The 27259-nt window shown below is 50.6% G+C and overlaps 1 protein-coding gene across 4 annotated transcripts in view; it reads left to right on the top strand.

Moving 5' to 3' along the window:
* Positions 1-1883: 1883 nt before the first annotated feature.
* The window catches only part of NOS2 (nitric oxide synthase 2), a 40890-nt gene continuing 15514 nt past the window's right edge, over positions 1884-27259 (top strand). The window contains exons 1-13 of one of the 4 annotated variants that reach the window (XM_061142878.1): positions 1884-2085; positions 3443-3528; positions 3642-3814; positions 12573-12657; positions 13437-13559; positions 15043-15191; positions 18795-18957; positions 19921-20012; positions 20961-21102; positions 21194-21333; positions 21892-22066; positions 22160-22261; positions 26653-26847. In XM_061142878.1, the coding sequence (XP_060998861.1) occupies positions 3705-3814; positions 12573-12657; positions 13437-13559; positions 15043-15191; positions 18795-18957; positions 19921-20012; positions 20961-21102; positions 21194-21333; positions 21892-22066; positions 22160-22261; positions 26653-26847 (1476 nt within the window). In that variant the 5' untranslated portion in view covers positions 1884-2085; positions 3443-3528; positions 3642-3704. Of the gene's footprint in view, positions 2086-3422; positions 3529-3641; positions 3815-9160; positions 9288-12572; positions 12658-13436; positions 13560-15042; positions 15192-18794; positions 18958-19920; positions 20013-20960; positions 21103-21193; positions 21334-21891; positions 22067-22159; positions 22262-26652; positions 26848-27259 lie in introns of those variants that run through there. The other 3 variants (XM_061142879.1, XM_061142877.1, XM_061142880.1) reach the window with 3 other exon arrangements.

The following is a 27259-nucleotide window of genomic DNA, read 5'->3' as shown; positions in this document are numbered from 1 at the left end:
CAAAGAACACCGTGGACACACAGGCAGCTGGCCAATTATAGGCATCATGTATTTCAGGGGGTCATGGAAAGGGAGGCCCCTTGTGGAGGTACACTGAGAAGATAATGAGGACACAGAGACACTCTCTGGGGACTGCGTTTGGGAGTGGTCTTCTTCATCAGGGTGGGAGCATCTAAGAGAGTGAGCCAGGGCGCCAGCCTCAAGTGAAAGGCAACATACACACATCCTGGGATCTTACTGCCCATGCATCCAAAGCCCAGCTATCATAAGTCTGATTGATTAAATAACTGAATAACTGCATCTTCTGAAGCAAAAACAGCCAGGGCTTTTGAGGTCAAGTAGATAAGATTCTAGAGGAGTTCACGAATGGCAAGGAGTAGTACCATTTCAGGGTTGTTGGAGGAGTTAAAGGATTAACACATGTATCTGCTGCAGATATAGCCAGAATATGTGGGAGCAATTATAGGGGACATGGTTAGAGTAAGACAAACTCCTAATTATCCCTCAAAACCCTGTCCTGGTGTCCGCTCCCCTGTCCACCTTCCCTGAGCAATGCAGTTTCAGCTTCTTCAGCTGTATCACCCTTGCATCACTGCATGGATCACTCCATATAATTATCCATAATTATTCATTCTTTAAGCTTTGTACTCCTGAACCCAGGGACTCTGTTATCTCTCCTCAAGCAGCATTAGCTTCCCTGAACTAAACTGGCTAAAGCCTAAAGCAAGAATGGTCTGGATATATTGAAACTCACTGAAGGCTACTCCTATTTTTCATTCATTCACTCATTCAACCACTCACTCTACAAAGATCTTTTGAGCTCCTATTCTTCTTTATTCAGTAGTTGCTCAGTCATGTCTGACTCTGCAATCCCATGGACTGTAGCTTGCCTGGCTCCTCTGCCCATGGAATTCTCCAGGCAAGAATACAGGAGTGCGTAGCCATTCCTCTCTCCAGTTTTTTCCTATCTTAGGCATATCCAGCTGATTAGAATCCTGCATTTAATTTGGAAAATGCAGGAAGGAAATGAATGGATTGTGACAGCAATGCATTAGGATGGTGAAAACAAGGGTGGGTTTTTTTTCCCTCCATTTTCGACTTTTTCCTAACATAGTTATTATTTTTCTTTTATAATGGAACAATTCATACCATATAAGAACACTGTGTTTGAGGCACTATAATAAAATGGAATTTTAAGAAAGTATAGTGAAGTTAAGATATACTTTCTGTTATAAGAAAGGATTTTTTTCCCCTGTAGAAAATCACTCTACCTGCCACTCTACCCTCCCTTACTCAGAGCTGAAGTGAGAGACGTTAGCAACACCAGCATCTGACAGGTCTCTCTGTGCCAAGGGCTTTCCTTCCCTTCCAGAAACCTCAAGCTGAATGATTCAGAGATCTGTTGGGAACACTGGTGGGACCCAGCATCACCGGCCTTCTGTAACCTGGGCATTTTCCAGTGTGTTCCATATTGTCAATATTCCTTGGCTTCCTGGATTTCTGCCATGAACTGGAAAACCAAGAGGTTGGACAGAGATGAACTGGAGTGCTCCCTGCTGAGGTGTAAAAAAAAAAATCCCCAGAGTATGAAAGTGAGGCAACGTGGTTTAGCTAAGTAAAACTTGGCTCTGTGATGACTCCTTTATTGAACCCAGTACCCTGCTGATGAACCGCCGCCTTGGACCTAGGACCAGGAAGAGGTGGGTTTACTGAGGATGTCCCACACAAAGTGATGTAACAGCAACATCAAGTCACTCAAAGGCTAGTCATAAATTAGCTAACTGTATACGCAGCCTGGGACACTCCCTAGGGGAAGGAAAAAAAAAGCTCTTATGCAAAAATAGCTCCCTGGATGCCACAGGTTGGGTATAAATTCCTCTTAGCTGCCGATGTAATCACAACTTTGCAGTGAGTTGAAGACTGAGGCTCTCTGGCCCTAGAGAACTCAGTGTCTCTGGTCCGAAACCTCTTAGCCACCCTTGGTGAGGGAATTGGGCAGCTATAGACGGTTCCAAAACTCTCAGCGTGAAGATCTTCCGAGTTCTCTTGTCCAGATCCTACATAGGCATTGTGGCCGGCCACAAGGTGAGTTGTCTTCATTTCTGGGGAAGCTACTGTTTTGAGAGGATTCTGTTTCTTCCTGTTTGGGAAGACTCAGAAAACTGTGGGACTTTTCTGCCTATAGAGATAAACTAGTGGGAAAAAAAAATCTAAGAAATGCTAACATGAGGTTTGGCATCTTGTTCATATTTTGTTTTCTGCCAAATTTGCTGTAGTTGCTACATTTCAAGGGAAAACTTTTTGGAAAATGGGGAGTAATCTACTGAGAATTCTTTTTTACATTGGTGATACTGTCCAGTCCTTGTAACATGCAGCTTTAGGGGAAAGGTAAGCTAAATATTATTAAGCCTATTTTATGGAAGAAAAAAAAAATGAGTCTTTTAAATAACTTGAGTCAGGTCACATAACTAGTAAGGCTAGGATTTGAACCCAGATTAGGGGAGCCCTAAGAGTCTTTTTTTTTTTTTTAAACTTATCTATTTGGCTGCAGTGGGTCTTAGTTGCAGGATACAGGATCTAGGGACTCTCTAGCTGTGGTGCATGGCCTTAGTTGCTCCATGACATGTGGGATCTTAGTTCCCTGACCAGGGATCGAACCCACATCCCCTGCATTATAAGGTGCATTACTAACCACTGGACCACCAGGGAAGTCCCAGGCTCTAAGATTCTAAGTCCCAGGTCCCAAGGGCCACATCTCACCACACTGGCTCCCAGTGATTTTTCCATGGAGGAGATATGCAGGGGTGGGTGTGGGGGGTAGGGAGGGAGGGGGGGGTAGGGAGGTGTAGGGGGTGGGGCAAGCCCAGACCAGAACTGAGCCTCCACGTAGGTCTTCTTCTTTGATCCTTTTTTAAAAGAAGATGATCTCAAATGTTGAGAATTGAGTGCATTTTCCCCCACAAATAATTATCCCCGCTCCCCCCCACCCCCATAATAATAAAGGAGCAGGGATGTCCCTGGTGGTCCAGTGACTGGGACTCCGTGCTCCCAACTCGTTCGGGGATCTAAGTTCGATCCCTGGTTAGGGAACTAGATACCACATGCCAGGACTAAGAGTTCACATGCCACAAAATAAAATACCCATGTTCCAAAACTAAGACCCGGTGCAGCCAAATAAATAAATAAAATTTAAAAAAGGAACAGATGGCAGCATTGATAACAACTGCAAAATCAGAAAAGATTTAGCACAGCTTAAATGCTTTCCCCAGTGATAGGTGCTCTGCCTGCAGGACCAGGCAGATGGTATTCCAATGAGCAGCAGTTTCCTTGCCTCAGGTCAACCATGAAGCTCGCCAGGTCCCATTCAAGAGGCCCACAGGGTTTGTGCTTTGTCCTTATTGAGTTATGTGTTCTTCCTTTAGAGAGTTATGTTGCTTTGTAGAATTAAATCCATAAGATCCCAACATGCAACTCCAGAAGAGGAACAGAGGTCGCAAAACCCTGATGAAGTGGCAGTTCATGACTTACGTATGTTATCCTCTGCACGGATGCCTCAGTGTGGTAAACTAACCACGCTGAGAAGGCCCAGGTCTGTCAACTCTTTCCCAACCTCCCGTCACGCTCTCCCTCTTCTTCCTCAGCCTGCAGAGAAGAACCTCCAAGTTTAAATCCAGACAAACGACGTGCTTTTCAAAACCGCAGAGATGGCCTGTCCCTGGCAGTTTCTGTTCAAAACCAAATCCCAAAAGGTGGACTTGGCTACGGAACTGGACATCAACAACAACGTGGAAAAAGGCTACCGGCCTCTGTCCAGGTAAGCTCTCCCCTGCTGCCTGCCACCTCCTGCTGGTCTCCTCTGGGTTTCCATTCCCCACTCTGCCCACTTGGAATTTCTCTCTGCTCCTGGCTTCTCACTGGAGGTCTGCTCTCGCCAGAGGCTTCTTTGATGTCCCTGTTAGGGTTTGATTTAGCCACTGTTGCACCTGACACTATGTGAAGAAGGAAGGGCCATGGCATAGTCCTGGAGGGAGCATCTGAGAAGGTGATATGCAATAACTGACTCGAGAAGGCGGGCGATGGGGGGGCAGTAGAGGCCAGTGGTTAGAGCCAGGCAGCATCGTGGCTGACATCCCTTCTGAATTGCCAGCATGCATGCCTCACTGGTGATTAGATATTTTGACTATCAACCTGGGGCAGGATGTTCCCAGGTGGCGCTTGTGGTAAAGAACCAGCCTGTCAATGCAGGAGACATAAGAGACGTGGGTTTGGTCCCTGGGTCAAGACGATCCCCTGGAGGAGGGCACGGCAACCCACTCCAGTATTCTTGCCTGGAGAATCCCACGGACAGAGGGGCCTGGTGGGCTACAGTCCATGGGGTCACAAACAGCTGAACATGGACATGTTAGATAAACTATACCCAAGCCCTGTGCTGGGCCGTGCTCAATGGCTCTGAGATGTCTCTCACCAGCTGTGTGACTTAGGGCAGATGAACCTCTCTGAGCCTCAGATGTTCTCATCTGCAGTCCAGGGAACCAATGCGACCCATTTTGTAGCATTTTGAGGATGAAATGGGAGTGGGAAAGTGAAAGTGTAAGTCGCTCAGTCATGTCTGACTCTTTGCGACCCCACGGACTGTATAGACTATCAGGGAAGCCCCATGAGAGTGGGCGTGTAGATCTATCAGCAGTGTGCCCATAAAGAGTAGGTGCTCAATAAATGCAAGCGCTTATTATAACTTACTGAGCACTCGCTTTGGGCCAGGGCCATCTAGGGCCCGTCACGGGGGCTGCCACTCAACTGCCCTCCTCGGGGGCTCTGTGAAGTACAAATTATTGTCTCATTTTACAGTTAAGGCAACAGAAACTTTTCGTACGCGTGGTGTGACGTCCCCCAAAGTCATGTGACTGGTAATTACAGAGTTGGAATTTCTTCCACCCCCTTGCACCTTGTAGGAGAAGCAAGCCCGAGACAGAACCAGAGAGAATTAGTGTGCCAGCCTGCCAATCAGTGGACAGGCTTCCAATGCTAGGAGAACTCATGGCCTCGCACTCCAGGTTGAGGCTTACTCCCTGGGAAACACAATTCCACCTGTGATGACGCCACTGCCGGAATCAAACCAAAGCCCCAGGCCTCACAGGGCTCCTGCGGAGCCTTCCCCCTGGACTACAGTGGGCAAGGCGCCCCCTGCAGGCAGGCAGCAGGGCAACCCAGAAAAGCAGCACCAGTTAGAGCCTGGGCTTGCAGATAAGCAGGTATGTGTGTTACTTGTTCAGTTGTGTCTGACTCTTTGCAACTCCATGGACTGTAGCCCGCCAGGCTCCTCTGTCTAAGGAATTCTCCAGGCAAGAATACTGGAGTGGGTTGCCATTTCCTTCTCCAGATAAGCAGGTGGCTTTACTACTTAATGGCAACCTTAAGCCTATAACCTTTGGCAAGTCCCCTGGCCTTAAGCCTCAACTGCCTCATCTGTAAGAAGGAGGTAGGAATGCCTGTGTCCTGCCTGGGGTTGTGGTAGGAGATTACGTGAGTTTTCACATGTAAACAACTGAGCCGCATGCCTGGCAGAGTCTGTGCTTCATAAACAGCATCTCTCTCAGCTGACAGCGTTTAAATTGCTGTAGTCAGTAGGACAAAGTTGAGCAACATAACAAAGTCCCCTCTAGCCATTGCACAGGAGTGGGAGGCTCGGTGTGGACGTGGAAGGGTGGGTAGAATGCAGGGAGGGGAAGAGATATAGTGAAGACATTCCAGGAAGGGGGCAGAGTGGCCAAAGACTCAGAGACTCAAGCCAGCCTGACTGTGTTGGGGCCCGGGGTGGGGGTGGGGGTGGGCTGGGATAGGAGAGGCCAGGCCGGAGTTCGGGAGCTTGAATGTAGAGCAGGGGGTTGGATTTTCCTCTGCTTGCGAACGGGAGCCATTGTGGATTCTTGGGCAAGACCGTCCAGGTAGAGAGTGTGGGCTTAACTGGAGGAGAGAATGCTGGAGACCAGGTGGTCTAGGCTGTGGTGGCCAATGTGGCCCGGAGACCCAGGATGAGAATGCAGGGTTGGGTTGCCTCTAGATGTCCTCCTGGCCCTCCAGACTCAGATGCTGCGTCTGATAGCAGTTCCATCCTCCTTCTGGGGTCTCTGAACCCCAGGGGTCTGCCTTGACTCTTCTTGGTCATTCCTGCCTTTCTTCACGTCATGATTGCAGCCCTGGCCTCCTGACCTCCCCTAACTGCCCCCACACTGGCTCTGACCTCTCTCACTCCAACTTGCCTTCTAGCAAGCCATGCTCTGGCTCTGGAGTCTTCAGTAGCTCACCATTGCCTATCACCACATGGAGGCTTGACTGCTGGGTTCTGTCTGATCACCCTTCCTAGACCAAGGGTCCATCGCACCTGCTCAGCCGGGCCTTCCTCACTTTCCTGTACATGGCACATTCCTCCCTTGATTCATCCAGACCCAATCCATCCCCTAATCTTTGAGATCATCTTGAATCCCCCTCCTCCTCTAATCCTTACAGTGTGGCCTACAGGCTGTGGCCTTGAATTTCAGACCCTCTAATAGGACTGACTTGTGTTTTGGGACCATTCAGGAGACCTGAGCTGTAGGTTGACCTGAGGCAAACCAGCTGACTTATCGCATCTTTTTAAGCTGGGCTGGGCTGGAAAGAAGTACTCAAATCAGATATTAGAGATGATTGGGAGAAAACCCCACACATTAATTCATTTAACTCTCCCAACAATCGATGAGGAAGGAACTTGTGTTGTCCTCACGTTGCAGTAATGAGGACACTGAAGGCTAGAAAGCTAAAGTACTTGTTGAGATCTCACAGTTAGCAAATGACAGAGGCAGGCGTTGACCCAGGCAGGTTGGCTGATGACCACTACCCTGGCTGCCCTGCTTTTGGTTCTGGGTATGTTTCATCCATTAATGATCATTTGCTGAGGGCTACTCCTCTCACGTCTTGCTGGGGAGTCACAGGGCTGTTGGTGAAGCTCTTCTGTTTATCAACTAAGTTAATAATATATTATATATATTAAGTAAATAATATATTGCATAGCATGTCCATGTCTGACTCTTTGCGACCCCGTGACTGTAGCCCACCAGATTCCTCTGTCCATGGAATTTTCCTGGCAAGAATACTGGAGTGGGTTGTCATTTTCTTCTCCAGGGATCCAACCCACATCTGTTGCGTCTCCTGCATTGGCAGGCAGATTCTTTGCCACTAGCGCCACCCAGGAAGCCCATCAATTGCACACACAGCAGCTAAATAGAACAGATACTGTTTAGAAAGTCCTTACTACTGTGTTGTCTTCTCTGATGGCTCAGACAGTAAATAATCTGCCCACAATGAGGGAGACCTGGGTTCGATCCTTGGGTCAGGAAGATCCCCTGGAGAAGGGAATGGCAACCCACTCCAGTAGTCTTGCCTGGAGAATCCCACAGACAGAGGAACCTGGTGGGCTACAGCCCATGGGGTCACAAAGAGTCGGACACGACTGAGTGATTAACACTATTCCTGTGACAGTAATGAGGTAGGAATTATTAATAGCCTTATATTACAAGGTTGAGTGACTTACTTGAAGTCAACATCTGGAAAGGGGAAGAGCTGAGGTTTGAACCAAATCCAAACTCATAACTTCGACACTATATGGGCTCTCCACGAGGGCCCGCGGGGTGCTGGGCTGAGAAAGGCACAGAGGAAAGAGACCCAGTTCCCACTGGGGGGAGGGTGGGGGAAAGGATGTTTTTCTCGCTGGTTTGGGGAAGAATACACAAAAACTGGAAGGTTAAGGAGATTTATAAATTGGGGTGGGGTGGACAGGGAGGAAGACAGGGGGTTACAGGAGAATTGGGGGACGCTGGGATCTATTCTGGGAATATTGTAGGGGGCCTGGCCTGGCTGTAGTGTGGGGGTGGGGGGGTGGGGGATGGGAATGGGGAGGAGGCTTTAGAGAGGAGGCAGGCCCAGCTGGACTTCACCTACCAGTGGGGTGGGGGTTGGGAGGATGTTACTGGAAGAGGAAGCTGCAGTACAAAGGGGATTTTATCCTGAAAGCAGTGGGAGCCAATTAATATGCTTTGATTTGGAAAAGAAATTTTAAAATCCATTCAGGTGTAATAAGACCCAGGACTTTGTATGTGAGTAATGATTCTGTATTTTATGAAAACAAATGATTAGGAAGTGAACCTGGGGCATTCGTGGGCCTGTGTTTTAGAGACAAAGGCAAATGTTGAGAACATCTAGGTGAAGTTGAATGGGATTTGGGACAAAATCAAGGCAGGTTGCAGCTGGCTCAGAATAAATATGTGACCTCTTTCCATGTTAATTTGGGTTTCGGATTAAACTCGCTGGAGGATGTGTAGGAAGGCTCCCCTTACTCTGGGGTCAAGGGCTGCTGCCCTGTCTCTGTCTGGACCCTAGGAGTTATCCTGTTCCCGGTATAAGGAGCAACATACAGAGGGAGCAAGGTCAGTGGCCGCGTTGTGCCTTCCGGGTAATAAGGACCAGGAGCTTGGAAGGGACCTGAGGAAGCCCCTGGCCAACCACCTTGACTCCCACTAAATGTCACCCCCAGGTCTGCACTTCTTTAGGGCTTCTTTCCTGGAATCGAAATGAACATGCAGGAAAGAAATAGTATTTCCTGGGCCAGCCCTGGAAGTTGGGAGAACTTCAGCTGTGGCCCTGGGGCTGCTGTGAAGCCTTGGGCAAGATCCTTCACTTCTCTGGGCCCTGCGCTTCCTATCAAGTGAGGATAACAATATAGAATTGCCTTCTTGAGTGGAGTTAGTAAGGGGTAGATGAAATAATGGACAGCAAAGTTTGCTTTGTAAACTATGACGCACCATACAATGGGAGTTATTATTACAGTCATTACTGTTCCTTCATGGGGAATAACAAACCCAAGGCCGGAGTCTCAGCCCAGAGACCGTCCGGTGGCATCCACAAGGCACACCTTCCCGCGGACGCCCGCTGCAGCGGAGGCGCAGGGCGAGTGGCGCCCGGCCCGGACCAGGCAGCCGCCGGCCGAGCGGACTCTCTGGCCGGGATCCAGGCTCGGGATGAAACCGAGTCGAGGTTGCTTCTCCGGCTCGCTCCGCCCCGGGGCGGGGGCTGCTGGATCCGGCGGCGATAAAGGGACCAGCGCGGCGGGGCGCGGGGCGCCCTCCGAGCTGCGCCCACCGCCGGGCCATGCGCGAGGGGCTGGGCGTCGCGTGCGAGGCCGCCCGGCCCCGTCTCTGCCGGCTCCTCCGCAGGATCCTCCGGCCGCAGCCCGCCTGCCGCCCGCGCCTAACCAGGTACTGCGCGCGCCGGATCCACCCTGGGAGGGAGGCGAACCCCGGTGCTCACCGAGCTTCTCTGAGCCTCGGCTTTCCGGGGAAAATAGGAGGGTTGGCATGTTCGCTGTGTAGGATTCCGATGGGGATTTACTTGAAAGTTTTTCCTGGTGTAGAACGCCTAAGGGATTGCAACTGGGTAGCCACAAAGACCCAGAGAAACCCCACATGCACCCCCGAGAGGCGTCTGTGCGGGCTGTGTGCACAGATTGTGCGGGCTGTGTGCACTTGGGAGCTTTCTAGATTTTTCAGCACCGGGGCTGCAAGACCTGTTAGGATATATAGGTTTAGAGAGCAAGGAGGTTCTTGTTTTACAAGTAAGATCCATTTCCCAGAACGCCTCCTGGCGCCCCAGCGCCCGTTTATAGAGATGGGCGCCTGGCGCAGGTGGGACCACAAGGGAATCAGCACCGGAAGAAGCCGCCGACTGCGGCTCTGACCTCAGCGTCCTGTCACTCGAGCACTTGTGGACTGTGCTGGGTCTGAGCAAGAGCCGCGCTTCAGCTTTCTTTCTGATGCCAGATCCTTAGGGTCCTCTGTTCCCGCGAAGGATCAAGCAGGACCCAGCACAGCTGTGGGTTTAGCCAAAATGCAGTGTCTGGATGGGCATCGCAATGATTTGGCGATAAGTATCCAGAACCAAAGAGTCAGACATGATCTAGCGACTGAGAACGCCTGCATTCCAGAACCTTGATATGTTCACCCAGCTTCTGGGTGAACCCTTATCTTCCAGCAACTAACCCAAAGAAATCTGCTTACTAGGGGAGAAAGGAGACTCTGCATAGCTTTGTATATTCATGTTTCAAGTTAAAAAGAAATTTCCCAATTACGGAAGGAATTCATGGTCACTGAAGAAAGTTGGAAAAAACAGATGAGGATAAAGAAAAATTCAAATCATCTGTGATCTTATCAGTGCTAATCACTGTTAATATTCACTAGCATTCCCCTCTCCAGGTGTTTTTCTATGCCTTTGTACACACACACACACTCACACACACACAGAGCCAGCATCAGGTCATGTATAGCATTTGAGGCATTGTTTATAATAGTGAAGAAATTGGATGCTTCCTAAAATCCAGCCATAGATGCTGGTGTCAGACTCACTATAGTCCATTGGTAAAGTGGATTTTTAGGTAATGTGTGTGTGACTATGTGTTAGTTGCTAAGTCATGTCCGACTCTTTGCACCCCCATCAACTGTAGCCTGCCAGGCTCCTCTGTCCATGGGATTCTCTAGGCAAGAATACTAGAGTGGGTAGCCGTGCCCTTCTCCAGAGGATCTTCCTGACCCAGGAATTGAACCTGGGTGTCCTGCATTGCTGGTGGATTCTTTACCATCTGAGTCACCAGGGAAGCCCCACTATTTTAAATTGGGGGGCAATGGTTTTGCTAAGTGAACAGGGACAGTTTCTCAATCTAAAAGTTACTGTAGCCCAGTAAGCATCGCAGATTCTTCAGTTCTATCAGTTCAGTTCAGCCACTCAGTCGTGTCTAACTCTTTACAACCCCAGGGACTGCAGCACGCCAGGCCTCCCTGTCCATCACCAACTCCCAGAGCTTGCTCAGACTCATGTCCATTGAGTCAGTGATGCCATCCCACCAGGCAGAAGTGACGGAGAGGAAACAAGAGTGAAACAGTGGAACGGGGTGGGGGGTGATGGTGAGAGCATGAGCAGAGCAGTAAGGCATTGCCTCCCTGAGGACCCCAGCCTCAAAACATCTTCCCGTGTAAGCAGCCCCATGATGACTACTCAGTCATGGCTTACCTGTCCTGAGTGTCCAGATTACCCTGTATTGGCTTTTTTTCTGGCGGGGCACACCAGATCAGATCAGTGGGGTGACAATAGCCAGTCACAGGGAAGGCGTGGTATAGGCCCCCTGAATCACTTGAATCAGAATGAAGATGCTTTCTGATACATACACATTTTCTCTTAAAGGGACACTATCTCTTTATAGTTATAAATCATAGCAATGCAACCATATAATATATGTAGTTAATTACATAATGCTAATGTAAACAGTTGTCCCTGGTGGCTCAGACGGTTAAGAATCTGCCTGCAACGTGGGAGACCTGGGTTTGATCCCTGGGTTTGGAAGATCCCCTGGAGGAGGGCATGGCAGTCCACTCCAGTATTCTTGCCTGGAGAATCCCCATGGACAGAGGAGCCTGGTGGGCTACAGTCCACGGGGTTGCAAAGAGTCAGACACGACTGATTAACTGAGCACAGCACAGCTCGATGTAAACATCATTACTTTTTCTAATAACAAAGCAGCATACACTCATTTGTCATTTTCCAACATCACAAATGTGTATAAGGTGGAAAATGAGCTACCTTTTTCTTCTTCAAATGATAGGCTAAATTCTTCTTCTTTTTTAAAATATTTATTTGGCTGCACTGGGTCTTAGTTGCGGCATTAGGGATCTAGTTCCCTGACCAGAGGATCAAACCTGGGCCCCTTGCATTGGAAGCTCAGAGTCCCAGCCACTGGATCACCAGGGAAGTCCCAAGTTAAATGCTTTTAAATCTGTTGTTTTTAAACAAATACAACCAATATATTTTTAAGTGTCCTTATCTTCCAGAAATACTGAGATATTTATGGGTGGCATGATGTCTCAGACTTGCTTTAAAATGAGAGCGGGGTCTGGGAGAGTAATGTTGAAACAGAATTGGCCGTGGGTTGATAATTGTTTAATTGGGCTGAATCTGGGTGACAGGCTTACAGGGGTTTATTACACTCTTCTCTCTAATTGTGTCTGTTTAACATTTTCCATAATAAAATTTTAGAATAAATAAATAAACCAGGATGAACCAAGTGCTTTAAAGAAAAATGCTTAAGTCCCAAAGAGGGAGTGGGTGGGGTGGCGGGCAATACTGCTGGCCTGGGAGGGCAGGGTTGAAGGAGCTGTTCTCTGCCAGCTCCACTTTGTACCTTGTTTGTACTTGGCTTCTGAGGGAGTCATCTTCACAGAGCTTCTGTGGGTCACCCTTTGGCCTGTTAGCTTTGGCTCAGCTCCCCTCTTGACTCTTTGGTTTTGTTGGGGGGCCAGGTGAGGGGGAGAAGAGGAAGCTGGGTGGTGATGGTGCAGAGGCTGCCTCCTCCACCACGTTGGCTGGAAACCATGACGTTCACTCCCACCCTCTAGACCTCACTCCCCACTTCGTCAAACGAGGGCCGGCCGAGGCGACCCTGAGTTCCCTCTCTGCCCTCGGACACTCCATCTCATGAGAGCTGTTTCCTCTTGCAGTCCAGTGACACAGGATGACCCCAAACGTCACAGCCCGGGCAAGCACCGGAATGAGTCTCCCCAGCCCCTCACGGGGACGGTAAAGGTCAGTGAGTCACTCGGGTGCGGGAAGCCCCTTCCTCCCTCACCCAGCAGGTGCGGGCTGGGCAGCCTGGTGGACGCTGGGGTCTGGGCAGTGAGTAGAGACCCGGGGACACAGGTGGGGGCAAGGAAGAGCTTTGGGAGAGAGGGGGTGAACCATGGTGATCAGAAGTGGTGGCCCCCCAGGGGGGTGGGCATCTGGGTGACTTGCCTGTGTGGGCTGGCAGACCTGGGAGGGAGCAGACCACTCGTAGAGTCAGTGAGACCCTCAGAAGTGATCCCAGACTTGGCAGGTGAGCCTCCAACCCTGGCCCCAGCCTCTGGTCCACCGGTTCTGTCTTCCCTATGTGCTTTGGCCCTTAGTGTTCCACAGAGGTGGGCAGAGGACTGGTTTGCATATTCTTCAGTGCCTGCCTGAAGGCCATGATCCCTTCTTCCTTGTCCCGTTTTTTTATTCTCAAGATTAGCCGCTGTGATGGTAATCTGTGCCATGTAGACCCCTTAATCCCTCCTGTTGCAGTTCCCCTGAGAGAGCATTTGGCAGGCTCTTGGATGAGGACAGGAACCTGGCCAGTGGCCCAGGCACCTGGAGCTCCCAGCAGACTCTGGCCCAGGTGGCCTGGCTACCGGAAAGGGAGGAGCTGCTGACAGCTCGACCCGTGTTCCCGCCCACAGCTCCCCACCCACCCGAAGCCCAAGCAGGGCCTCGGGGCGGGAGAGACCCCTGTGGTCCTGGGGTCAGAGGCACTTGGAAACCCCTGTTTTTTTTTCCCTCCCTCTTAGACGTCTCCAGAGTCCCTGGGCAAGCTGGACACACCCCCATCAGCCTGTCCACGGCATGTGAGGGTCAAAAACTGGGGCAGCGGAATGACTTTCCAAGACACGCTTCACCAGAAGGCCAAAGGGGTGAGCAGTCTGAGGAACTACTTTCCTTTTTCTTTTCTTTTGGCTTCCTTGGGTCTTAGTTGGGGTATGTGAGACCTTTGTTATGTCATGCGGTCTCCAGTGTGGGCTCAGTAGTTGTGGCACGCAGGCTTAGTTGCCCTGTGACATGTGGGATCTTAGTTCCCCAAACAGGGATTGAACCTGCATCCCCTGCATTGCAAGACAGATTCTTAACCACTGGACCACCAGGGAAGTCCCTCAAGAACCCCTTTTGTCCCAAACTGGCAAAGCCATCAAGGCTGTTAATGAATCAAACAGATGTCCCCCTCAGCAAACCAGACAGCCATCTGCTTCAGCAAAGGGTACTGGGAACAGAGACTCTTGTTTCTCATGAATCACAGTAGGACTAAATGATGCTAATTCTGTTAGCTTCATACCACCCTCCCACCCACCCTCCCTCCCCCTACCTCAGGGATGATGGATAATCCAGAAGGTGAGATAAAGAATTATAGGAACAAATGAATTCTTTCTCAGAGAGACAGATTTCATCATTATATCAGGGAGAATTTTCTAACAGAATTGCCCAAAGCTGGACTGAACTACATCATAAGGTAGTGAGCTCCCTGTCACAAAAAGGATTCAAGTGCTATTTGATAGGGAGATTGGAGAGGGGTTCCAAGAATCCAGTGAGTAGTTGGACTAAGTGCCCTTTAAGGCTTCTTACCTTCTAGGTTTCTTATTCTAAGTTTATATGCATTCTGTGATTGTAAAGTAGGAAAGGATTGAAAATTTCAAGGCCACGAAAGCAGAATCATTTCCCACACCTTCCAGAAATGACCAATGTTCACCTATGGGTGTACTTTCTTTCAGTATTTTTTCTGTGCCATCCCCTACTTTGGGATTTGCACCTTCTCAATTCATTTTGGCTTAACAGCAGTAGTTTGTCCCCAGGAGTCGTATCAGCTTCTTTAAATGAGAAGATAGTCCAGATGTTCCCAGCATTCGAACTGTTGACTTTGCTCTGGGTCTGGGGCTGGCTGGGGCTCAGTTGTAAAGAATCTGTCTGCCAATGCAGGAGACTCAGGAGCCTCGGGTTCGATCCCTGGCTCAGAAAACCCTCCTGGAGAAGGAGATGGCAACCCACTCCAGTATTCTTGCCTGGAAAATCCCATGGACAGAGGATCCTGGAGGGTTCCAGTCTCTGTGGTTGCAAAAGAGTCAGACACAATTGAGTGACTATAGAACAACTGGGGCTGGCTGGGAGGCAGCCCCAGCCCACAGTCCGTGGTGTTCAGCCAGTCAGAGGAGAGGAGATATGGATGGGGGGGAAAGCCTGGTCGACCCCAAGGAAAAGGTGCCACAGAGGTAAAGAGGGGTGGCGGGGAGCTGGAACAGCCAGAGTAGAAGGAGGTGGCCAGGAGAGTTGGCCCTGGAAGAGGATGGCCATCAATGCCTGTGCCGAGGAACCAAGCGGTCAGCCTTACTGCCTCTTCTTTCTTTCCAGGATCTCTCTTGCAAGTCCAAGTCTTGCCTGGCATCCATCATGAACCCCAAAAGTTTGACCATAGGACCCCGGGACAAGCCAACCCCCCCAGATGAGCTTCTACCTCAAGCTATCGAATTTGTCAACCAGTATTACGGCTCCTTCAAAGAGTAAGACTCGCTTCCTTCAGCATCACTCTCTCTCCCTCTCCTGAACTCTCTAGTCTCCTGCCATCTCCCTCTGACCCCAAACCTCTTCCCTTCCCAGATTTGCAGTGAATCCAAGGCTAAGACACAGATTTTCAGGGAAAAGACCTTGGATAGGTTCTCAAAACCATAAGAGAAAGGAGCATGGCGGTAGTGGTTGAAAATGTGGGTCAGGTGTCTAAACGTTTGAGTTTGGATTCTGCTCAACCAGTAGCTGGTTCTGTGTTTTTGGGAAATCTATTTCCCAAATAGATCCTCTCTGCATCTCCACTTCCTCATAGGTCCAAAGCAGGGTCATGATAAAACCGTTCCTAAGATTGTTTCGAGGATTAAATAAGTTTGAAACAGCATCCTGGTGCAAAGCAATGAGTCGATATGCAAAACCTTTTATTATGAAATGTTTGAGATAGAAGGGACCTTGGAGACCCCTGAGCCAAGCCCTCCACCTCCAGGTGTGAGTCAGGAAGCCCAGTAGCAGCTAGAGTTCAGTCCCAGCTGGAATTCAGGCTGCTTGACTTGGAGAGAGCTCTTTGCACTGTTCTCTGTGGGGATCTGTATCTCTGAGTTGCATAAAATATATGGCTCTTAATTTAAGTCCATTTATATCTTTAAAATAAAAATGCACAAAGGGATTGTAAGATAGAAAGGCTGAGGGAATGGATTTGCTGTTTTATGGGCTGGGAGGGGAGTGTGGCTTTTATGATGCAGCCCCACAAGGCACTTTACTGCAGGAAGCAAGCCACGGAAGTACCCTGGGACCCACTGCGGCAGAAAGGTTGGCTCCTGGTGATGCCACACCCCTTGGCTCTGGCCTGCAGTGTGTGAGCTGGAAGGGACCTTGAGTCTATGAAGGAGGTCCTTATCTTCTGGGGCCAGTGATCCTGCAGCCTGCTTGCACAGTAGTTGCTGTTACGGACCTTGTAAAATACTGATGCCAGGGTCCCCTGGGCAAGGGCATCAGCTTCTCAGGAAGTGGGGAGGGGGCGGACATCCTTGTTCTCTAAAAGCTCCGGAGGCAATTCTAAGTAGACTGAAAACTCCGTCAGGGGTTTGCTACCGCCTGTGTTGTGTAAATAAAACCTCTGCAGAAATGCTCTGTCACTGGGAGGTCCAAGGTCCTTAGGTTTTCCGCTTGGTTGTTGACTAAGAAGACTTTCAGGGCCCAGGAATTTTCTTTTCTTTAAGATTTATTTATTTTACTTTTGGCTGTCCTGGATCTTCATTGCTGCGCATGGGCTGTTTCTAGTTGAGGTGCTACTCTTCACTGGGTTGCGTGGGCTTCTCACTTTTGCGGCACACAGGCTCTAGGCGCTCAGACTGCAGTAGTTGTGGCGTGTGGGCTCAGTAGTTGTGGCACACGAGCTTTGTTGCCCTGCAGCATGTGGGATCTTTCCAGACCAGGGCGCAAACCTGTGTCCCCCACATTGGCAGGTGGATTCTTAACCACTAGACCACCAGGGAAGCCCCCAGGAATTTTCTCAGTGGGCTTCACCGGGCCACTGTTTTGATGTGCTAGGTATATTCTGGACTCTGCCTTGTACGTAAGGCTCACCACAGCTCTATGGGACTGGTACCGTTATTACCCTACCTGCTCTACAGACAAGGAAGCCAGAGCCCATGGAGGAGATATAACTTGTTCAAAGTCACATGCTGTGAAGTCCCAGAGCTGGGATTTGAACTCAGGCATTTTAAGCCAGAGCCCTTGCTTTAAAACTCAATGATCTAGCATCCAGCTCTTTGATTTTGAAGGCTCTGGCTTCATGCTGGACCTAAGGGTTTCCTGCTCATGTTTGGAAGGCAGTTGGGGGGTGGTTAGCTGGGGAAGCTACAGGGCTGCTGATGATAGCTATTCAAACCCATTTGCTTTTCACAGAGGGAAGAAGTTTTCACAGTCACAAGTCCATGTCTTGGTTTCCCCCAAGAGGTCTCGGGGGTGTGAGTGACAGATGGCAGCCCATTCTCACACCTGGGCCAGTTCCTTCTTTCGTAGGTGAAGGATTGTATAGTCAGAAATGATAACTTTCTGAATATTCTGTCCAAAGCCAGTTTACCGATGCCAAAAGCCACTCCCTTTTTTTCAGAACTAATAGGCATCATAGCATTTTAGTGCCTCAGAAATGTGACTATTTGAAAACAACGGTATAATGTAAAACTCCAAAGGAATTGAGTGAAAATGTAATCTTTTCTTAAAAAGTCACATATTAACACTACTAAGGATGTTGGCAGCATCATTATTGTGGTAGTCGCTACTATTTTCCTGCTTGGATGCAGAATGAAAAATATTGCTAGAAGCTTTGCGGGTTGTGGGGAGAGGGCTGCCATTGGTGGGGCAGCCTCAACCTCACCCAGCAGTTCCTTATGCGAGGAGTGTCCTTGAAGATAATGTTTTGTCTTTGAGTTTTTTTCTTTAATCAAGGAAGAGTTGTCGAGACACTCTTCATCCACTGAAAGGCCATTTTGTTCTGAGTTGTCCATCTCCTTAATCAAGAGTTCATTCCTTAAATAGTTTTGTTTGTTGCACTTTCAGATGTCTTTGGTGCTGATTGGAAATCTCAAGGTTGCTCTGTGTGCGTGTGTTTCAAAACCTTCCTGGCTGTGGGATGTTTTTACAAGCCTGGGAGGGGAGGGCAGGAGCCAGTTTGGCAATCTCACATGGGAGAGCTGGCTGAGTGACACCAGGTTTGAGAAAGCTTGCTGTGGAGACCCTGCGATGTTGGACTACACTGTGGAGGACACCTCCCTGAACCGCCCTGGGGCCCTGAAGGCTGAGTCCTGAGAGCCAGTCCCTGTCTGGACCTGACCAGGAAAGTGTGGGCAGGCCCTCCACATCTCTGGGCTTGCGATCCACCCCCAGGGTGGAATGTAGAAGGTTAAGAGCCTGGGCCTGGCATTGGGGCAACCCGAGTCTGAATCTTGGGCTTGCTTTTTATCACACTTCTATTTCCAGGCCAGTACTTAACCTTCCAGACACACCGACTACAAGGACACAAAAACGCCTCCGTCACAGACTCAGTGGGACCCTGACTATGTGTGGCGTTGCCCAGGACCTGGCTCATTAGTGACTGTGCAGAGGAGCGCTGGGGGAGGACCTGACTCATCTCTTAACCAAGAGAAGGTGGATGGGTGCTCCCCTGGCCAAGGGGCAGGATGTGGCTGCAGCCTGATGGATGCTGGTCTGGATCTTGCAAGACCATTGAAAAGCATTGCACTCCTCACTGAGATGTGTGTGACTAGAAAAAAGGCTCCTTGAAACAAGAAGGGTGCCGGTGGGATCAGGACCAGCTATGTAGCTTGCAAGACCCAGTGTGAAAATAAAAAGATGGCTTCCTGTTCATGAATGATTGAGAATTCAAGACAGTCAGAGCAGAGCATTAAGCCCCGTGTGGGGCCCTGCCGAGCTCGGTGCCCTGGACGCATGCCCATGAAGCTGCCCTGGAGGGGACGGTCTCCCTGAGCGACATCTTGCCCTCCTGGTGTCCTCGTTCAGTTCCTGCTTCTGTGGATTCAATCAGTCTCCATTTAAAGCCATCTCATTGTTGATCTTCCTGATGTCTTCCTGTCCCGCAGGGCAAAAATAGAGGAACATCTGGCCAGGGTGGAAGCAGTAACAAAGGAGATAGAAACAACAGGAACCTACCAGCTGACGGGAGATGAGCTCATCTTCGCCACCAAGCAGGCCTGGCGCAATGCCCCCCGCTGCATCGGGAGGATCCAGTGGTCAAACCTGCAGGTTGATGCCTTTGACGGAGGAGGGAGGAGCGGGAGAGGAAGCTGGGGGGTGGGCAGGCGGGCCCTGAGCTGTGTGCAGGGTCCTCACCTCTCTCTCCATCCCTGCACTTGAGATGGGGGCTCACAGACACCCACCCCCACCCCCCAGAGTCTAGACTCCAATCTCTGCACCAGGATTTCTAGCCCATCTTTCTCCCTTGTGTTAAATCTGAGAGACTAAATGCCAGCATGAAACCAATGACCTTGCTATTATTGCTGTGGACCCGGTTGTTTACCTTGATTGAATTCTTGCTTTTAGAAAACATTTTGTTTATCCTAGCCTCCTAGGTCATCTTTACATTTATTGCTGGGTAACTGTGGGCTTCCCAGGTGGCTCAGTGGTAAAGAATCTGCCTGCCAATGCAGGAGACGCAGGTTCGATCCCTGGGTCGGGAAGATCCCTGGAAGAGGAAATGGCAACCCACTCTAGTATTCTTGCCTGGGAAATCCCATGGACAGAGGAGCCTGGTGGGCTACAGTCCATGGGGTCACAAAAGAGTCGGGCACGACTTAGCGACTAAACACCAACAACAATAGTGAAAGTACTTGGACAGATAAATAGATGAGACAAGCCAATGGAATGGGCTGTGGCTATAATGAAATGTGCTAGAGGCCATGTGTGAAATGTGTAAAGCAGCTAAGCTGTGGGAATCCTGGTTCATGGTGCTTGAGAATCTGATTTTCTTGAGAGTTAGGTTTAGATAGGGTCTTCCAAGTGGGGGGTGTGGGGGGGCACCTGGGCTCCCCTAGGAAAGCAGAAGAAGGAAGAAGGGGCGGGGGGTGGGTGCATGCCTCTGCAGGATGTTCAGGTGATGGGGATTTGGGCCACTTTTTCAGTCCCTCATGAGTTAGCTTCTGATCAGCCCGGCTGAGGCCTCTGTCCTCCTGGTCCTTGACGGGCGTGGTCTGGGTGGGCTGTGCGCAGGTCTTCGACGCCCGGAACTGTTCCACAGCCCAGGAAATGTTCGAACACCTCTGCAGACACGTGCGTTATGCCACCAACAATGGCAACATCAGGTGCGTGTGCCTTTCCCAAGGCTACAGCTGGGGCCCCGCACAGCCCCCTGAGGCTTAGCCGAGAGATGCAGGCAGGTTTAAGCTCCTGGAGAGGCCAGAGAGAAAGAAAGTAGGAAGACCTCGGCTTCTTCAGGGAGTCTTCACAGTGAGCCTGCCTCTGTGAGCTTAGTGCATCATCAGTGGCCCATTTCCTTGGTTTCTTTCTGACTTGGAGCCATTTGGAGGAGACAGGGGGGATCTTTAAGGGGGTAACTTCACTCTTCAAGGTTAGGGTCCCCACTTTGTAGAAGGGATGAGAAGTTGGTTTTGCAGCCGATGGGTCCAGTGTGGTGTGGGGTGTGGGGGTGGGGGACTCGCTGCTCATCCATACCCACCCCTGCCTTACTGTCCCCCCCCTCCCCCACCCCCGCCCAAACAAGGAGGTCAAGGCCAACTCATTCGGTCATTCATTCATTTTTCTATTTGGCAAACACTCAGTGTCTGCCTGATGGGGACCCAACCCAGGACTAGGCTTGGGGGTGGGAAGTGAGTAGGACCCTAAGACGAGGCTCCAGCCCGCTATGAACCTACACCTCGCACTAGACAAGCACCCAGCTAACTCAATGCCTAAAAGAGAGATACGGTCCATCTGCAGAAAGGGCTGGGACAGCCTGAAGGGAGGGAAGGGCTCCCTGGAGGGGTGGTGGTGGTCCCTGCGCTGATCTGGAAGGAAGGGTAGGAGCTGGAGGGACAAGGACGGAGAAGATATGTCAGGAAGTGGACAGGCTACACAGAGGCTGGCGAGAGCTTGGCATGTCTCAGGGCTGCAGGGGTTTGGTTCAGTTAGCTTGGGTGTAGAGCGCTGGGGAGTGGGAAGATGGGAGGGAAGGGGGACCTGTTAGGGGGGTGGTGGCTGGAAGCCCCCACCGAAGCCGGGTGGCAAACAGTACCATCCTCATCTTGGGAAAGGTCGGCCATCACCGTGTTCCCCCAGCGGAGCGATGGGAAGCACGACTTCCGGGTCTGGAACGCCCAGCTCATCCGCTATGCTGGCTACCAGATGCCGGATGGCAGCATCAGAGGGGACCCCGCCAACGTGGAGTTTACACAGGTATCGGACCCAGCTTTGGCGGGTGAGAGCGGAGCCCAGAGCGGCCCAGGGACCTGGATCTCCAGGCTCACTGGGCGTGTCTTGCCCCCAGCTGTGCATCGACCTGGGCTGGAAGCCCAAGTACAGCCGCTTCGACGTGTTGCCTCTAGTTCTGCAGGCTGACGGCCGCGACCCAGAGCTCTTCGAAATCCCCCCTGATCTTATACTCGAGGTGCCCATGGAACATCCCAGGTAAGCAGGCTGTGGGTGCTGGCAGTGTGCGTTCACACGCATGCCCCCTCCTTTCTGAAGAGAGATCCAGTCCTCAGGACCCTCCCTGCTCCTCCCCCAAAGCCCAGCCAGCAGCAGCTTGATGCCCAGAAGGGCTGGCTTTCCAAGTCCACCACTTCACCCTGTTCAGCAGCTTTGTTGGGCCTCAGACCTATGAGAAGATGCTGCTGGGGACAGGAAAGCAATGGCTTAGGTAGACTGGGCCCTGGGAGCTTGGGAAGTGGTGACCCCGGGAGGGGAAGCCTTGAAAGGCTATGTTCTGTTGAGTCCTCAGCATTTAGCCCAGAGCCTGCCACTTATTTGATGCTTAATACGAGTGCTTCAAAAATCTCACGAATGGATGCGTAATTAGCCAATGACACATGTTATGTCCAATTCACCTCTCCAGGTGGGATGAACTTAGAGATCAGCACTTGAAAAGGCGTTTTCTTGGTTGACTGTTTTTCTGAGGCTTTTATTAGGGGGTGAGCATGGGCCACAGTGAAGGCACCATTGCCACCAGCCCTGCCTCCCTGCCAGGTACGAATGGTTCCGGGAGCTGGAGCTCAAGTGGTACGCCCTGCCAGCCGTGGCCAACATGCTGCTCGAGGTGGGCGGCCTCGAGTTCCCAGGCTGCCCCTTCAACGGGTGGTACATGGGCACGGAGATTGGAGTCCGGGACTTCTGCGATGTCCAGCGATACAACATCCTGGAGGTATTGAGGGCCGTCCAGCTGGGCTGGCTGGAGGTGCGGGCCTGCGGGTGGGGCCCCAGGGACCGCCTCACCCCCATTTCTCTGCCTCTACAGGAAGTGGGCAGAAGGATGGGCCTGGAAACGCACAAGCTGGCCTCACTCTGGAAGGACCGGGCTGTCGTTGAGATCAACGTTGCTGTGCTCCACAGTTTCCAGGCATGTCCACTGTCTGTGGGTCTGAAGGCACTCTGGTTAGAAGGTTATCTGGTCCAGCTGCTCATGTCATTCTTGATTTTCCCCTTATAGCTTTGCTCATTTATTTGTGCACCTAACAGTGTTGAATACCCAGTTTATGTCAGGTGCTGGGGGATACAGAGACAAGCCCTCTCAGGTCTTCTAGTGTAAACTTGAATGCTTCTAGCAACAGGCAACTCCTTACCTCTCAAGACTGATCAATCCTGGCGTTTGAGCAGTCCTCTCCCAGTTTTCAAGGACTTTTATTCCTGAAAATCCTCCCCCCTCTCATAGCTGCTGTCTCCTTATCCATTGGATCATTTCCACTGATGACCAATAAGCTGTAATGATTCCCATCTCAAAGAGATAAATGACTAACTAGCCAAATACTCCCCCTGACCAGCTACTACCTTGTTTTTCTACTTCCATTTACAGCAAAACCATTGATGTGCTAAGTTGCTTCAGTTGTGTCTGACTCTTTGTGACCCATGGATTGTAGCCCGCCAGGCTCCTCTGTCCATGGGATTTCCCAGGCAAGAATACTGGAGTGGGTTGCCATGCACTCCTCCAGGGGATCTTCCCAACCCCAGGATGGAATCCCAGGTCTCCCACATTGCAAGTGGATTCTTTACCATCTGAGCCACCAGGGAAGCCCCCAAACCATTGAAAGACCTCACAATACATTCTCACCTCCCACCTCCTCCAGTCAGGCTTTTATCCTCCACAGCTGTGCCAGTCACACTGGAATTCTGACTTTTATTCAGACTCACCAAGATGGTCCCCACCCTAGGGCCTTTGCACTTGCTTTTCCCTCTGCCTAAAACTCTTGCCACAAATCATCCTATGAACAGCTCCTTCCCTTCAGCCAGGTCTCAATTATCACCTCTTCAGAGCAGCCATCTCTGACACCATAAAAATGGCATGCTCACACCACCTTCATCCTGCCTCTTATTCCTTTAACCCTTTCTTTTCCTTTACAATCGTTATTAGATCCTGATATAGTCCATCTTTCTCTTTCTGTTTTTATTTATGTATTTATTTTTGGCTGCACTGGGTCTTCATTGTTGTGCACAGGCTTCCCCTAGTTGCTGCGAGCAGATGCTGCTCTCTAGTTGTGGTGCATGAGTTTCTCATCGCAGTGGCTTTTCTTGTGGAGCGTGGGCTCTAGAGCATGTGGGCTTCAGTAGTTGCAGCACATGGGCTCAATAGTTGTGGTGTGCGGGCTTAGGTGCCCCATCACATGAGGGATCTTCCCGGATCAGGGATCGAACCCATGTCTCCTGCATTGGCAGGTGGATTCTTAACCACTGGACCACCAGAGAAGTCCATCTTCTTCTTTCTTTGTTTGCCCCAGTAGAGTGTAGGGCTCCATGGGGCAGGGGCCTTGTCTCTCTAACCCTAACCCTGGAGCCTAGAAGAGTGTCTGGCACGTGGAGATGCTAAAAATGTATTCCCTCGATGAAAGACCCAGAGCCCACGTCCACACAAGCAGTGGTTATCTTGCTTCCCTATCTGGGCGGCAGCGTCCACCACACATAGCAGGCTGGTTTCTGTGTGGGACTGAGCCCTCTGGCCCATCTGCTGCTCTCTCTCATATAAACACTCCCCTTCTGGGAAGGAGCCATGGGACGTGTGAAGCTATTATTGCTTTAGAAGCTGGGATCATCTCCACAAAGCTGGCAGATGTCCTGGAAACCCGGCCACTGGGCTGAGAGTCATTCATTCATTCAGTGAAGTTTTATTGTACATTTTTCATGTGTCAGGCACTAGGCCAGGCCAAGAATATGAGCAGTGAACAAAACAGACAGAAACCCTGACCTTGTGGAAAGTAGTGGGAGCTGACTTTAAACACCCAGTAAATACATATGATCACGCGCTGTTCCCTAGGGCTGGTCACCCTATAGACGGGTCAAGCTCGTGCCTGACTGTGGGGAGTAGGGGGCATGGGGAAGCTCTGAGACAAGACAGGAAGAGCCCCCTGTGGCTGGCCCAGCTTGGGAAGGCCCCAAGGCTGAGGACCACACATCCTGACCCCGGGATCAGCTCTGACATTGGCAGGATGTGGATATGTCCCAGAAAATCTGCTGGCCCTCAGCAGTCTCCTGACCACTACTGACCACGTCCCTCCACTGCTTGAGAGTCTCCAGGCAGGACTTCCCCATGACCCTCCTTCGGGGTCAACTTCAAAAGACTTGGGCTCATTTCCTCATCTGTAAAACAGAGATAATAATGGTACCTCCCTCACTAGGTTACAGTAAGAGTGAAATGAAAACCAATGCAAAATGTTTAGCTGCACTCCCTGACCCACAGTGAACACTCAAAAAACATTCGGGTTTTTTTTTTTTTTCTGTTTTATTTATGTATTCGGCTACACCCGGTCTTAGTTGCCACACAAGGGATCTTCAGTCTTCATCGCAGCATGTAGGATCCTCTTCATTGCTGCTTGAGGAAGCTTTTAGTTATAGCATGTAGACTCTATTAGATATTAATAGTTCCTCAACCAGGGATCGAACCTAGTCCCCTCTGCCTCCCATATTGAGAGCTCAGAGTCTTATCCACTGGACCACCACGGAAGTCCAGCATCAGTTTTGTTGTTATTATTATGTATTACTGTTACAACCATCTCACCACTATCACCATCAGCTCCTGAGCCTAAAACTGGTCTGGCATTCAGGAGGTGCCGAGTGAAAAGTGAAGTGTTAGTCGCTCAGCTGTGTCCAACTCTTTACCACCCCGAGGACTGTATGTAGTCCACCAGGCTCCTCTGTCCATGGAATTTTCCAGGCAAGAACACTGGAGCGGGTTGCCATGCCCTTCTCCAGGGGATCTTCCCGACTCAGGGATCAAACCTGGGTCTTCTGCACTGCAGGCAGATCCTTTACTGTCTGAGCCCCCAGGGAAGCCCCCAGTTGCTGGGTGTGTAAAAGTTTACCAGGCGTGGCTGGTCCTATTAGTCCCTCCACCAGCGGGCTCCTCTCCTGCCTCCTGACCTGGTCTCAAGCAATGCCCGTCCGCTGCCTAACTGGTACCCATCTCTCAAAACTCACCTCCTCTTAGGAGCTTATCTCTAAAGAACTCACCTCCTCTTAGGAGCTGTCTGTAAAGTCCCCCATCTCTCCTCCAGGCCCCTGTCAGCCCTTCGTCAGCACCTGCTCTGACCTCCGGGGTAGCTTCTGTCAGACTTCGTGAAACGGCTGAGGTCCTTCTGCCTCCCCCAGTTAGAACATGATCTAAAGCAGAAACGGGGCTGCGTCTTTCTCCTCTATATGCAGTGCCTGGTAGATAGAAATAATAATAGCAGCTAACGTTTACCGAGCATGTTTTATGCTTTACTTGTTAACTATTTTAAGATTTTTAATAATTATTTTTGGCTGTGGTGGGTCTTCGTTGTGCACAAGCTTTCACCTGGTTGCAGCGAGCAGAGGCTGCTGTCTGCTTGCAGTGTGCGGGCTTCTCATTACGGTAGCGTCTCTTGTTCCAGAGCGCGGGCTCTAGGGCACACGGGCTCAGTAGCTGCGGCGCATGGGCTTAGCTACCCCACGGCAGGTGGGATCTTACTTCCCAGACCAGGGACTGAGCCCGTGTTCCCTCTGGCAGGCAGATTCTTAGCGATTGGACCCCAAGACACATCCCTTATTTATTGCATCCTTTCAACAACATGATGATATACCAACCATTACCATCCCCATTTTACAGACGAGGAAACTGAGGTTAAGGAACTAATAGCTCAAGGTCACAGAGCTAATGAGAGCCCAAGGTTTGAACTACTCCATGAAATAAATGTCTCTTGACTGCATGACTTGCTCCAGACGATGTGGCTGCTCTTGCTGGGTCATTCCAGGAAGGCTCAGGCCCCTTGGATTCTAATTTTAAGACATGGGACATGGTAGTTATTTGTCTTCCATATGCTGTAGTTCCCCCAGGGCTTCAGCCCTCTTCAGAATGTCTAGTTCCTTCTTGGTTGAGACAGCCACTCCTTTGGGAGGTGATTCCTGGAACTCTCTGCCAACAAGTGACAAAAAAAAAAGGCATTGTGGTTTGATTCAACAGCATCCAGAGAGCCATTTGCTGGGTGTTTGGGGAGAGTGTGAGCATGGCCCGAGAAGCTGGACACTGCCCCCAGAGGGCCAAGGGCGGCAGCCTGTGGTCTGAGGGCTTACCATGGATATTGTGTCTGCTTGGGCACCTCAGAGGCTCTGGCTGTACCTTGCATTTGGGTATTTATTTTCATCAGTGAGAATGGGTCCAGGGGATTGCACTCCCTTTTTGTAGATTGCCAGGCCCTCCCACAGTCCATCCGGGAGCCCTGTAGCTCACCGGCCACTCTCCTCACTCCTCTCATCAACTCACCTTCTTGCCACCTTCCTATTTAGAAGCAGAATGTGACCATCATGGACCACCACTCCGCTGCAGAGTCCTTTATGAAGTACATGCAGAATGAGTACCGCTCCCGAGGGGGCTGCCCATCTGACTGGATTTGGCTGGTCCCCCCGATTTCTGGAAGCATCACTCCCGTGTTCCACCAGGAGATGTTAAATTACGTCCTGTCCCCTTTCTACTACTACCAGGTAAAAGGGGGGCTTCCTCTACTCTCTTGGGAACTCAGGGGTGGAGAGAGCGTGTGTGCATCTGCACGTGTGTGTGTGTGTGTGTGTTTGTGTGTACTTGTGTGTGCTCACTAGTGCAGGACATCCAGGGAAGAATCAGGGACACAGAGGCATATATTTAATGCTTTCTGGGCTTCACTCAAGGATGCTTTTGTCCATTTCCACAGAGGTGAGACTGAAGGAAACACCTTTCGTTGTACCTTTAGTAGCCCAAAGCTCTGAGAGAGCTGAAGCTCATGGGGGTGACCCCCATTGTGCCTGCCCGCCCAGGGGGGCTGTAGGCAGTCATAGAGCACCCTGGTAAGGATCCTGGCTCCCAGCCACATACATCTGGGGTGATTCTCCCACTTCCTAGCTGTGTGTTTTCGGGTGG

Source organism: Dama dama, chromosome 5 (assembly GCF_033118175.1).
Source record: "Dama dama isolate Ldn47 chromosome 5, ASM3311817v1, whole genome shotgun sequence".
NCBI classification, from domain to species: domain Eukaryota; kingdom Metazoa; phylum Chordata; class Mammalia; order Artiodactyla; family Cervidae; genus Dama; species Dama dama.
Note: the sequence above shows the minus strand (reverse complement) of the source record. Positions and strands in the feature narration are given on the sequence as shown.